Source organism: Pocillopora verrucosa, chromosome 6, assembly GCF_036669915.1.
Source record: "Pocillopora verrucosa isolate sample1 chromosome 6, ASM3666991v2, whole genome shotgun sequence".
Taxonomy (NCBI): Eukaryota; Metazoa; Cnidaria; class Anthozoa; order Scleractinia; family Pocilloporidae; genus Pocillopora; species Pocillopora verrucosa.
The window spans coordinates 13,749,160-13,763,033 of record NC_089317.1 but is presented as its reverse complement, the minus strand read 5'-3'; the positions used below and the strand labels follow the sequence as shown (position 1 = coordinate 13,763,033).

General features: G+C 36.8%; 1 protein-coding gene across 8 annotated transcripts in view; it reads right to left on the bottom strand.

Annotated features, from left to right (window-relative positions):
- The window catches only part of LOC131772112 (fibroblast growth factor receptor 3-like), a 36,866-nt gene that overhangs the window by 15,654 nt on the left and 7,338 nt on the right, over positions 1-13,874 (bottom strand). For 5 of the 8 annotated variants that reach the window (XM_066168482.1, XM_066168475.1, XM_066168476.1 and 2 more), the window contains 2 exons: positions 6,938-7,192; positions 998-1,270 (listed from right to left, as the gene is read on the bottom strand). In XM_066168482.1, the coding sequence (XP_066024579.1) occupies positions 998-1,270; positions 6,938-7,192 (528 nt within the window). The remainder of the gene's footprint in view (positions 1-997; positions 1,271-6,937; positions 7,193-13,874) is intronic. The other 3 variants (XM_066168474.1, XM_066168480.1, XM_066168478.1) reach the window with 2 other exon arrangements.

Below are 13,874 nucleotides of genomic sequence, written 5' to 3'. Positions count from 1 at the left end.
CAAAATCATCCACTTCATATGCTATAAAGATAAGATTATAAAATGTAGTGCATTTTCTTTTACTTTCATTTTATCAGCTAATCAGAATTTGCATCAGTTTTAAAATATGCTAATGAAAAACATAAGTTTACAATTTTTGGCAGACAAAGGATAATTGCCTTGAAATAATAATTTGGTCTTTATTCTACCAAAAAAATTTAATCAGACCTAGGATTAATCTCAAAATTGTACCTAAATTCCAGGTATTCTGCTACAGAATTAAATGTACAACCTTAAAGGCTCCCAAACGACTAGGTACACAAAATTACAGACTTCTTGCGTCTGAAAACAATCTAGGGTAACAAAACAAATTTGACCATGGGGTACCATTTCCACTGAATCATTATTTTGTTTCTATTATGCACTTGTGAATCATCATTAGGCTTGTTTTGATATTATTAGGCACAAGTTCATCACAGTAAGGCATTGGTTTTTATCATTAGGCACCAGTTCATCATTATTAGGCACAAGTCCATCATTACATACCCATTCATTATTAGGAGGCCCAACTTTTGCTATTACACACCCCTTTATTATTAGGCACTGGCTAAATTTTTCAGGACAGGCATCCTTCACCAGCACTTTTCTCAAGAACCTTGGAGAGGAGCATTATGGTGCAAGCTGAGTAATGCTTGCAAGGGAGACACCTCTTTAGCTGGAGAGCAATGCAAAGATGTCTATAAAGCCACCCAAAATCTGCCTCAGCCCATACTTTTTTCTCCTTCCCCTCAACCACCTCCATTACTCCAGGAGAAGCCTATTTTGGGAGGGGGTTAGGGGGTAGGCACAACACATCAACCTCATTCCCAGGGTGTGTCCATTCTCCCCTGTTCAGGGTTGTAATGATTCACTGTGTGGGAAGTTTCACTGACACAGTGTAAGCTTGTGAAAAATGTTTTTTAAGTTTTGGATTACAATTCCAAACTACTTAAAAATGCTCAAAGATGTGTCTACCCACCATTTATGTTAAGTCTTGCAGTGGCTTCTGCTCCATCTCCAGCATCATTATGTGGGACACATTTGTACTCACCATAGTGCTGAGATCGATTGACTTTAGTGAGAGTATACTCACTGTTGCTGTTATTACTTAGGAGGTGGCCATTGAAAAAGAACTTGTAAATTGACACTAGTGGCACAGCAGCTTTAACTGTGCAATTGAATGTAACTGAGTCTCCTTCAGTGACAGCATTTTGTGAAGCATTGGTAGTGAGCCTTGCACCTTCTGGTTTGTCTAAAAATATAAATCAAATCAAAACCTCAAATCTCTGTTTATTTCATGGCTCATTCATTTCCATTGGTGATAAATCATAACCCCATGTAAAAGTCTAGAGGGTGCATGATAATGCAACAAGGAAGTGCTCATCTTGTGTGTGGGTTAATCTAGTAATCCATTGAGTGCCTTGGGCAGAAAATATGATGCTTTTGTAATGGAAAATTGCAGCAAGTCATCTGCTAATGGTTAGAATACTGACTAAAAGCAAAATACAGTAACTTAAACATTGCATGCAGAAAAACAATGGCATAACTGCAGCAAGAAAAATAAAACCAGCTGTGTCATTACTAGGAGAACTATTTCAGATCCCCTGTTAACAAAATGAGCAATTTGAGAAGGCCAACTTTACTTGTTATCAGACATGAAAAAAAAGTGAAAACCCAATTTGAATCTAGGACATTTCTTATCTTGCTCAATTGGTACCAGGATGTATACAGTTATCTAAGAACTTTCTGTGGAACAGAGCCTCCCTTGATCAATTTAAGAGAAACCTTAAGTCAAGAGCCTCATAGGCTAGGTGGTTCCAAGGAGAGGAGCATCTCCAAAATCATCAGGGATTTTTGGCTCAACTTCACTACTAAAAATACAAACAAGCAATTCATTTTTTGTTAACAATCCAAGCTTTTTCAAGTTTGCCCTGCAAAGTGCTTTGTCAAATAAAATATAACCTGCTCCAGGAGTTGAGCAAGTTAAACAGTTGCAAATTCATGCAAAATAGTATATAGCATGATAGTAGCAGCAGAGCAAAAAACCAAAAACAGGGGAGATTTCAGTCAGGTTGCATTCATACTATTGTGCTTTGTTTTACTGCCTTAGAGTCTAAAACAGGCTAAATAAAATTATAACTGTGATGATAAGTAACTTCACACAGGCAATAGAATGTAAACTGTGAATGAAAAAAAATCAAGTAAACTAAACTCAGAACACTCTCATGGGTGAATAAGGGGGGGGGGGGGAGGGAAAGGGGAGTTAGGCAAGAATTAATCATTAATTTGTGGATACCTCTATAGTAATTCTGTCCCATAAAAGGAAGGCAATTTCCCTGACACAATTCAGGATATTTTGCCATACTGCATCAATATCATTTGTACAATTTCTTCTGAGTGGCATAATAATTAGATCTTAAAGGTAAATGAAAATATACCAGAACAAGAAGAACGAGAAGTGTTATCAAGTCTTAAAACATATATTTGAATGGGATGTTTAAAATATGGTTTTAGCTTTAATTTCCAAACCATTCTTTCCTTCTGTCAACACATCTCTATCTAATCTAAAACTGTTGAAAATTTGAAATTCTTTTCAAACCAGAAAACTTCCGATTCAAAACTTTACTTGTGGTAGAATAGTATGGTTTTTTCAACAGCCAAACTATTGCTCTTTTCTATGACACTATGTTCTAAACCTTGGACTAATGAAAGAAGAACAAGTTTGTAACAAATGAGAAGTTCAGACACGTTACTTGAAATTGTTTGTTTCCAATTGCTAAGATATAAAAAATTCAATACTTCTCATGTTTGTTTGCCCAAAGGAGTTAGGTACCCTACACACTAGGCTGACAAAATTTGTTCTGCTCTGCCAAAAATCTCAGCAAATTTTGTCTGCACCAAATTTGAAAATTGTATTATCGTGTGCACACTTTCAAACAACTAAATATTTGATAACCACAGTGTCAATGACATTGAAATTGAACACCTTTCTTTAGGTTCTGTTTGTGCGAAAGCTTATGTCTACATGCCAACAACAATTCTTTATGGAAAGCATTGGCTCGCCATGATAATTCCTCATACATTATTCTATTTTTTTCATCGTTATTGTCTTTGTCATCCCTCATCTTCTCTTAAAGTGCAATCAAAATCAGTTTAGTTGATTGGCAAGAAGAAAGCAGCTTTTCAAGAAAAATAGTGCACACTTACAATCAAAGATTTGCTCAATGCATCTGAGCTTTTAATGAGTTTTGACTGATGGCAAGTGACACTTTCCCCACCAATGGGAAACATTTTGGAGTTAGGAGGTACAGTGTACAACATAACTCAACAAACCACCAAATAATTTTTTTTTTATTTCTTCTATGTATCAGTAATATCAACAACTAGACTTAGGCCTAACTACTTGTTTGTGAACAAATTTTCTTAAAGCATTTCCTCCTTGCATCAACAGGCCTTATTTCCGTTGGCTGAAAACCTAAATGAAAGTGAAATGCCTTTCATTTCATTTTGGAGTTTGCTGACAAAACAAATTTTTTATTTGAAAAAGAACTCACCTGAATAAGAGAAAAAGAGTGGATATTACAGCACCTGAACATGTTGGTAAGCATTTCATTGTGATCATGGAGGCTGTTAAATGGCTGTCCACTTCGACTGCTGTGAATCTGACAGAGAGGTTGAAAGTGTTGTAAAGACTATTGTGTTGAATTTTTTGCTACTTTGGAGCCAGCGAAGAAACATTACCACACTTTGTCAGCTGACAAGGGGCAAGAATTGACATACATTGATGACTGATCAGGTTTCTGTGGCCTGAAAAAAGTCAAATGTGGCAACCCCTCAAACCTCCTTCGGATAGCTAAGTATATTGGCTGTGGCTCTATCAATGTGGTTTGTGTAGACCTTGAAAAGCACTGCCTTTGTACTCTCATCATATTCCCCAGTGTATTGATGCCAAGAGGACAGCTTCGAGCCAAGCTGTTATTCTACTGAGCTGTTACTCTGCCTATTAGAGCTTTACTTGGAAGCTCAAAGTTACAATGTCAAAATTTCAACCAACTGCTTATAATATCCCTTGATGGAGAAGCTCAGAGTGCCGAGATGGATTCATAAACCAAAGTTGGCAGACCACATGTACATTTTTCCAATCCCAGTAGATGAGTCATTCATAGCAGAGCAAAAGATTTAGTTATCAGAACTTACCGCTCCATTACTAGTGCACCATTATATAGAAATAGAGCTGACCTCCCCTGTTTGTAATTGCAGTTACCAAGAAAACCTCTGAAAATGGCAAGTATCGAGTTCCAGCCATGCAAGTTGATGCAAGTTGTTAACAGCAATGTGTTGCCAATGGAGATCCATATTTTAACTTAAATTGAGTACCTTTAATTTATTGGTCTAAATTTGTGAAAGATCACAATCGTCAAAGTCCAAAGTTGTTTGCATTTGAACATTAACTTCATTTCTGCTGAAAAAATAACCAAATGAGATTTATATTTTGTGTTCAGTTGAACAGTCCACAAAGTCAAGAAAGCATTGATTTAAATCACACAAAAAACATCCTCAAACAAAAACATGATTCTTTCTTATAAACCCTCCCTGAAAACTTCTGGGGAACATGGAGTTTGAAACTTAGACTTGAATTTTTCCCCTAGATAACCGCTTGGTGGAAAAAAAACTGTAGTGAGTTCCGTCAAAGTGAAAAGTATCATCATCATCATCTCATTGGTAACTATTGAGTCATCACTGTACAATGTCTACAATTGCCCTTCCAATTTAGCCACTGGTCTTAATCGTTTTAATCGTTTGGTCTTTGACCAATACTCAAATCAGAGGTCCTGCCACTCCTGTACCAGTACAATGGCAAAAATGTATTTCCAATCCAAAAGAAAAGGTATGGCTTGAATGTTTTCCACCATTGATTTCTAGTTTCATTGCTGGTAATTGAACTTTCACTTTAGATCATTTTTTAACATGAATGCTACATTTTCAACACTAGTTAAACCAGTGCATTTTCCTGTCAGTTGCTCACTGCACACTTGGCAAAAGTGAAGCCTATGTTTCCAGCTTATACAAGACAACCAAAAAGACAAGCATTGCAGATGAATTATTTTATCTCGTGTTCTGCAAGAATAAGCAGAAACATGAAATGCTTCCACCAATGACTGATTGTGTACTTCACCATCTAAAGCAATCAAACTACAAAGTGTTTGGAGTTGTGCTCTTGAAGCTACAGAGGATCTTGGATCACTGGAGGGTCATGGACAGACAAAGGATGAGGAGCTTCTTGTACCACTGACAATCACAAAAGCACAGACACCTGTAAGCCTTCTCAAGCTGATGAAATGCAAGTGCAAGATGTCTGGCTGCTGGCAAAACTGCTCTTGCAGCAACACAGGACTTGCTTGCACAGCAGGGTGCTTCTGCATGTGGGAACCCCTTTGGTCTGACCTGTGTCAGTGACTTAGAAGAAAGCAATGAAGAGAGTAGCTTTGAAGAGGAAGTGTAAAATAGTTTGCAGATGAAGCATACAGGTTTAAAAGGCTAGCTTTTTGTCAATTAACTTCGGAGATAAGTCACTTTAAAGCTCAATAGATCAAAATACGTTACAATATTGTGTTTTTTTACAATATGTATTACTCTGAGGTAAAAGGTGGTGTAAATACCAGATTTGGAAAGATGACACAAGTATGATTTCATTTTAAGGCAGGAGGGTGGATTTGGGTTCCCCGGAGGTCACATGCCTGGTCATGTGACAATTTTCAAAAGTTGAGCATGGCTTGCCTTGTGTCTTTAAGAGCTAGCAATATGATTGGAAGTTTTTTTTCCGTAAAAACATAAGAAATGGCAGCAAACAGTGGATTACCTGAAGGTGCCTCTTTTTCATGGGGTGAGATGTGGACCCTACTAAACTGGCTTTGTATGGAATTTTTAGCTGTAACAGGTCAGGTTTTATATATGTGGTTTACTCCAAGACATCATGTCTGTGTAATTTTTCTAACGATGAGTGACTTTGAACTCCAAAGATTAGCATACTATTCATGCTTCTTTTTACCAGCTCCTGACAACAGAAGTTGAATGCCTACCCATATGCAAACACTGAAAAAATTTAGTATCCGGTATCTCACATAGCAGGGTGGTGTACATGAAGTGCTTGCAGGTTACACAACCTTCCAAACCAGAAAGTCAAAGAAAAAATTACCGAAGCGCAGCATTTGTCTTTCTTTTCACTGTCTTTAAATGAAAAAAAAGTAAAGGTTGTAATCACTCCACAATACAGTCCATTGCTTTTGTGTTATTTAATAGTCGAGTATTTAGTATAAGGTGGCAAGACCTTTGAATCAAGAAATATAAAATGGATTATTATTGCCCTTAAATAGTATCTCTATTCAAACATCACACATGCAAATATGTGTGTAAATCTTAAGCATGCAGTTTTAGTTTCAGCCCATTTTCACATCTATCAGCTGATCTCAGCTGTATCAGTAAAACAAACATGTAATTTCTCAGCTCACAGTTAGAATTTTGACCAATTCTCAGCTTTCCATTAAGCCCCAACCAGAGCCCTCACAGAGAATCAAAATATGCACTAGCCTTATGTGCTAGTCATATGGAATTAATTTTGGGTTGCCACAATGACTCAGAAATGGCTTCAAGCCATTTTCTGAGTTAACACACAATCCAACTGAAGCAATGACTTGTTAAAAATTTTTTATGTCCTCTGAAGCAAAATAATGTGAGCAATGATTCCACCAAAATTCAATTGTCCCAACCAATACTTGGGACCAATGCACACAAAGCCAAATTGAATGGATTTTGAATGGATTCATCAGTTTTGCGTAACTGACCCTGATAACAGGAGTCACACTGTAAATAAAGTAAATTAAGAACTAGGAAGTTACATGTTAGGTTAAAATGTACTTACAGTGAACTACAATTGTTGTATCAATGGCAGTGACTTCCACTGAGTTATTGGCTCGACATGTATATTGTCCTGCATCCATTCTGTTCATATTAATGAACTTTAAAAGTGCAGCTTTATTCCCTGAACTTGCAAGTACTCCATTTCTAATCCATGCTACATCTGGCAGTGGTTCCCCAGAAGCTTCACAGGCTATGGTGACATTGGATCCTTCAATGTAATATTCTCCTCTTGAAGAGAGGTTTATTTTTGGTGCTACTAAAAGGTAAAGAGATTATATCATCTCTCAAATGGCATAACAAATCTTACTTGGACTGAGTCTTAAAATTAACCCAATTACAATAAAATGAAAATAACTATCCAGCAATTGGTCCCCAAAAACCAACTTGTACAAGGAGGCTCAAACTTTATTCAGTACAAAATAACCTGCTTGCACTAGCTACTGGAGAACTTGCTCACACGCTAAACTGTAAAATGGGACCTCTGCTTAGCGAAAGAAGGGCCCATTCAGGAAGTCACTCATTGGGCTTAGTGCCCTAGGTTCTAAGCTACTATCATTTTTTTTTTTTTTTGGATAAAATTTTTGCTGCTGCACAAACAAAAAAATAGGAACAGAGCCAATCAAGCCACACCTCACTTGGAACTTAGCCTGACAAAGGATCTACTGAAGGCATCCTCAGCCAGAAAACTGAAATTTTGATGAAAGAGAAACTGTGGCATGCTGAATGCTGCTTGCTATTACTTAATCTTAAAAGGAGAACTTACTCATCTCCTTGAACTGATTGTTCTTTTATCAAACATTAGATAATTTGATTGTTTATCATGATTGTTCTGCAAAGGGAGTTTGCAGAGGGGAGAGTTTCTGACCTTTCCCCTGCACTTTGAAGAATTATACCCACAAATAAAACATTCTTAAGCCCAAGTCAAATGCAAAGAAAAAGGACTAATTTCCTGTATTAAGAATGGACTGTATGGAGACCACAGTTGACAATTCACTCTAAAACTAAAAGGTTATCACTTAGCAAATTAAACACATCCTCAATCTGTCACATATGACAGGATACCGGTAATTTGAGTCAGTCCTTTATGAAATTAGCCATAGCCAATATGAGGCAAACAGAGGCACTTGCTAGCAAATAAATTAACCCCCCCCCCAAAAAAAAACAAAACAAAACAAAACAAAACAAAACAAAAAAAAAAACAATAAAATTTTCATTACAACATGGTCCAGTCTTAGTTTTGGTGAAAATGCAAAACAGGCAGTTTTCACAATATTGGGTTAGGAATACATGAGAGCAAAAAGGCTGCTTGAATTCATGCTAAGCAGTTCCTAGTAGTAATTGAAACAAGATTTGAGCATGTTTGACATTAGCACAGAAACTGTCTTCTAGACCGTCAAGAGATGCTGATGTTAATCAAGAAACTACAGTAGATGGTGGGACAGGAGTTATAGAGGTAGAAAGTGGAGAGGCCACACCAAAAATACTATTTGATTCATCTTTGTACCAGAAGTAATATTCTTGTTGCAAACAAAAGGTTTGAGTAAGAAATGCAAAGCCAGAGTAGCTAGGAGACTATTGGTAAGAGGAGCAAAATCTAATTTAATGACAGGAGAAAAAACTTGATTTTCAGTAGTACTTAGACCTATACTATGTGCAAGTGTTAAAGGTCGAGGAAGCTGTATGTAGATTCCTTGAGAATGGAGTAGCTTGCTCAAAAAGTTCTTAGATCTAAAGGAGGTTCAAAATGTTTCCATATTAAAATATTTCCATTTCCCCCCAACTATATTAGGTCCTATTAAACTTTGTTCAGATTTTAAGAGCCACCAATTAGGAGAGCTTCCAACTGCAGTTGTAACATAGATATCATTTGTGTAAGTGTAAACAAAGTTGATCTACAGTTACTTAACAATACTAGAATTTTAGTGGTTCCAGTATAGTTTGGCATCCAGTGAACAATATTACAAAATCTTACAAGGAGTTATGGAATAAACCAAATTTTGAAGAAATCATTGTGATACCAAGGCTCATTCGGAAGAATAGTGTGGTCAATTGTGTAAAAAGCTGCAGATAAGTCTAACAACACTAGAACAGCTTCACATTTGTTGTCAATGGCCTGATGTATATCATTAACTTGTAGAAGGGCAGTTTTAATACTGTGATGCTTTCTGTATGCTGATTGCATTTTAGCAAATAAGCCATTAGTGGTGAGATATCCTTCAATCTGGAAAGCCAATATTCTCTTTAATGCCTTAGCCAGAAATGATGGATTGGAGATAGGTTGATAGTTAGTAAAGACATCAGCATCAAGGTTGTCCTTTGTTATCAGAGGGTAAATTGGTGACTTCTTGAAGAAAGAGGGGAAAATGCCCTGATCCAAAGACGCGTTCATGACATCACAGTCCTTTAACAACCAAGTAAGTAATGGATCGAGAGCACAACTTTTACTTTTTGATGACTGAATGATAGTCTTAAGACCATTAGGAGAGACATGATCAAACTGACTGAAAGGGGTAGAGTACAATACATTAGTCACATGTTTAGGCCAAGAAGGTTTCTTAGAGAGAGTATGTCTGATATCAATGATTTTAGATTTGAAGAAGTCGCCAAAACTCTCAACCAGGTGTTCAAGAGAGTCGTGTTAGTAGAGGTGGAGAAGACTTTCCAGTGAACATACCATCAACGAGCTTGAAAAGCTGCTTCACATTAGATGTTCTAAATTTCTCCTTCAAGTGACCTCAAACAAGTGATTATAATTGCAGCAGGCTTGATAGTAAATTTGCATGTCAATTGATGACTTAGTGAATTGAAATTTTCCTTCATAGCACCTTTAAACATGTTTTAGTTCTTGAAGATATTCTGAGGACCTAGGTGCATGTGGCCTAAGGGTTTGTTGTGTGGCGTACTTGTCAAGTAGAAGATGTAATGTGTTATCATAAGTAGTTATCCCGTTGTCCAAGTCGTCAACTGATTCCTTATAGAAGACACAGCAGATGTCCTTCTGAAAAGCATAAAAATCAATGTCCCGAGTCTTCCAATGCACAACAGTTATACAGGTGGCAGGAGACTGCAGTAAATCTATGACCCACACAACCACTTGATGGCCAGAGAGGAGATCTGGTAAAATTCTTGTGCAAGAAATTAGAGTATCCATATCACAAGTGATGAGAAGATCCAAAGTATGTCCCAGACAATGGGTAGGGCCATTAGCATGCTGTTTCAGATCAGCAGAAAAAAGAAAGTCAGAGAATTGTTTGGCTTTGCATTTAAATTGTCATTGGCATGAAAGTTGAAATCACCACAAAGGTGGAATTTACAGGTGTAACAGTGAACTCCTCTATGAATGCAGAGAATTCTGAGAAAAACCTCTCTACTGTAAAGCCATTTTTCTAGGATGGTGGAGGTTGATATACTGTAACAAGACAAAAAACCTTGTTACCAGAGGTGAGAGTCAAATCAAAATGTTTGAACACAGAAAAAATACAGCTTCCATTTTGCAAAACATGAAGCCCTTTGTGAGCAATGACAGCAAATCTAAATTTAATCTAATCTTATGTATGCATGCCAATATGGCTGCCAAGCTTTATAGTTCTATAATTTTACTCCACTTTCTTCTAGTTTCATTGATATTTTTGCCTTCGGTGTGCGTTAAATCGAGAAATAAGGATTTAAACTTGGCAAATAGCCATTTATTTCATGTGAAAATCCCTGCCGAGTGCGCTGGACAAACTTGGTTGAACAAAAACCTATCTAACACTCCGAAGAGACCAGTTGTAGAATGGAGGAAGCGTGGATCTATTTGCGTCTTTCTTCCACCTACATCAGATCAGAATGTATGGATGTTCATGCCAACCCTGGACCTCCAAAGCCTCAGACTGACTCCAGTAACTTGGTCAATTTGCAGCTGCAAAGCCCACACAATGAGGACTGCCCCCATTTGTCATCATTTGTGGCTTGCAAGGTTTATAGCCGACAAGAATTATTTGCTCTTTGTTCCCAAAAGTATCATGACCAGGAATTCAGGACTTGTCTCAGGAGACTTAATGCAAACAGGCTTCTAAGAAATGATCTTTTAATGAGGATGCTCCACTCATACAAACATGATTTTTGGGGAGGTCCTAGCTAAATGTCAAAAATATAAATAAATAATGAGAATATCTAATATTATATATAAAAGATTGTAAAATATAACAAAGGTATATGCAAAATAGAAAAATATAATGCTAAGAAAAAATCTTAACAATTGATTTCTTAAAGGCAGTGAGGTTGTCAGTGTTTCTGGTTTCCAAGTCGATGGTGTTCCAGTCCTTTCCACAGTGTGGGACAGTTTTGAAAAAACCCCAGTTTGTCTTTAATAATTCAAATGCAAGGTTTTGTTTGTTTCTAGTATTGTAATCACATCTATTTTTAAATTATTTAAAACCAAAATCAAACTCAATGAGGTTGTTCAGGCATGTAAACAAAAATACATTCGTTGATAGTTCTCTTTTTGACTAAAGTTAACCAGTTGAGATCTTTCAAAGCTTGTGTAGCAGAATCTCTTAAGTCTCTGTCAAGGATTATCTTCGCAGCTCTGTCTTGAAGTATTTGAAGAGTGTCCATGTGAACTGTATTTCTTTTGTCTCCCCACACAATACTATTGTATTAAAAAATGGGCTTGATCATGGTGTTATAGAAAGTTAGTCTTGCAGATAGAGGTAGCATTTATTTAATTCTAGATTAAATTGATATTTGTTTACATATTTTGGAGGCAATGTTTGAGACGTGATCTTCCCAAGACAGACGCTGATTCAGTATGAATCCAAGATATTTGTAACAATCCACACGTTCAAGATCTTCACCACTTATAGATAACAACAGAGAAGAGAAATCTCCAAGATGTGAAGAGTGGCCAAGTAACATAAATTTACACTTTGACACTTTGATAAGGTGGTGCTCAGTGTTCCCGAGGAGAGAGGCCTTATGCCAGTCAAAGACCAATTCCATGTAGGATAACTTGTAGCGAACTTGGTAAACAACCCTGAACAAGCAGTATAGCCATCTGCGAATTTGATAAACCAGGGAGAGCGGTGAATTATAGCATCTTAAGGAAGGTCAAACATCAGAAATCTTATGATATACCTGTTCTCCTGTCAACAAATGTGAGAGCATTAACGAACAAGGTGGATGAGATTCAACAAATCGTGGAGCTCAACTCTGTAAGTGCTATTTGCATTACTGAATTTGGCTGTCGCCTAATGTGTCAGATTCTTGAGGCGCTATCCCTGGTTACAATCTATTTTGCAAGGATCGAATTACTACAGGAGGAGGAGTGTGTATTAATTTAGATCAAAAAGTGCCATGTAAATTCCTAGAATCTTGTAATCAAGACGAAGTCAAATCAATTTGGATATCAATGAGGCCACATAGTCTACCAAGACAAATTACATCAATTGTGTTAGGTGTGATATACCACTCTACTAGTAACCATGAACCTGAGAATGTGATTTTGCGGCAACATATTCAAAGAAATCTTGACATGCTATTATCTGACGAGCCAAATGCCCTGGTTATAATTACCAGTGACTTTAATCATCACACAACAGGATTAAAGTCAAAAGATATATCTAAAGCCAACCATCTTAAGCAACTTTTTTTAAAGTATTTTTAACAAATGTGATGCATGTTCTGGTGTGGTGTGTATAATTTGTACTTAACATATACAGAAATGTACATAGTTGTTCTTACTAAGTTCTCATTGTATTATAACTTGTTAATTCAGTAAGTTACTGCAAGAAAGTTTAATAAACTGTTATTATTATTATTGTGTTATTGTAAATTCATATCCTCTGAGAGTGGATCTTGGCAAGTGATAAACAGCATGATCTTTAAGTGAATTTATAAGGTTGGCAATGGTAATACTATTGTTCAAGGTAAGCCACGATTCAGTCACAGATAGAAGGTCAAGATGAGATAACAAAAGATTACAAAGTGACAATACTTTGGTATTCAGTGAGCAAGCATTCCAAACACTGAAATGTAGTGGTGCATTGCAGCATGCCCAAGCTGATATCAGTGGAATATGAACAAGATTTTTGTCATTTCCCAAGTGAAATGCAAATTGGTGACAACGAGGTGTCATGGTGGGTTGAATATTATGTTGCTTCACGCGGCTGACCATTCTTCCACTCTGGCATCCATGATAGTGCCATTTGGACAGTTATGTCAATTGCAACAGGGAGAGAAAAACAAAGATGTCCCTGCTTCGTCCATAAGGACACTGCCTGCAATACAAACAGCTTTTGCTTCAAGCGAAGGAAACTGCCCTGGTGAACTCTTAAAGTCGCTTCCTACAAGTGAGAAACTTTGTAAAGACAAGAAAAGTTGACTAAAATAGATGCTAACATAAAAAGCACAAGAAATACTATGCAAAAATAATTAGCATAAATACACATTGCAGCCATTGTTTGGCACATACATAATTTGTTAATGTAGTAAACAGTGAGTTTGGATTCTTCACAACAAGTGAATAACAGCATCTGCTATGGACAGCATTCCTACCTGGCCATGTTGATTATCATCGAATTATTTTCTGTTTGCCAGCTTAGCATCTTTTAAAGAGCATAAAGAGCTTGGATTATAGACTTTGTTGCTTTAATGCTTTCATAACTATTAGAAAATTTTGCTCCATGGCTCAAATCTTCTTAGTCTTGACTTGCCCCTTAGTGTAAGAAATTACTTGAGGAAGTCACCATTCTGTTGACTAAATTTACATCTGCTAACCTTTAACATCATAATCCTCATAAAGCAACGAACAGCACAATGCTAACTTCCATTCCCTTTGGCAAGTCCCCTTAATTAACAGGCATGAAAAGCTATACCATTTTTCACACCAAATTAATTTCACATGCTGCCTGTGATTGGTCGTGCAATATTTACCTTCATTGATTTTGCAGAATCAT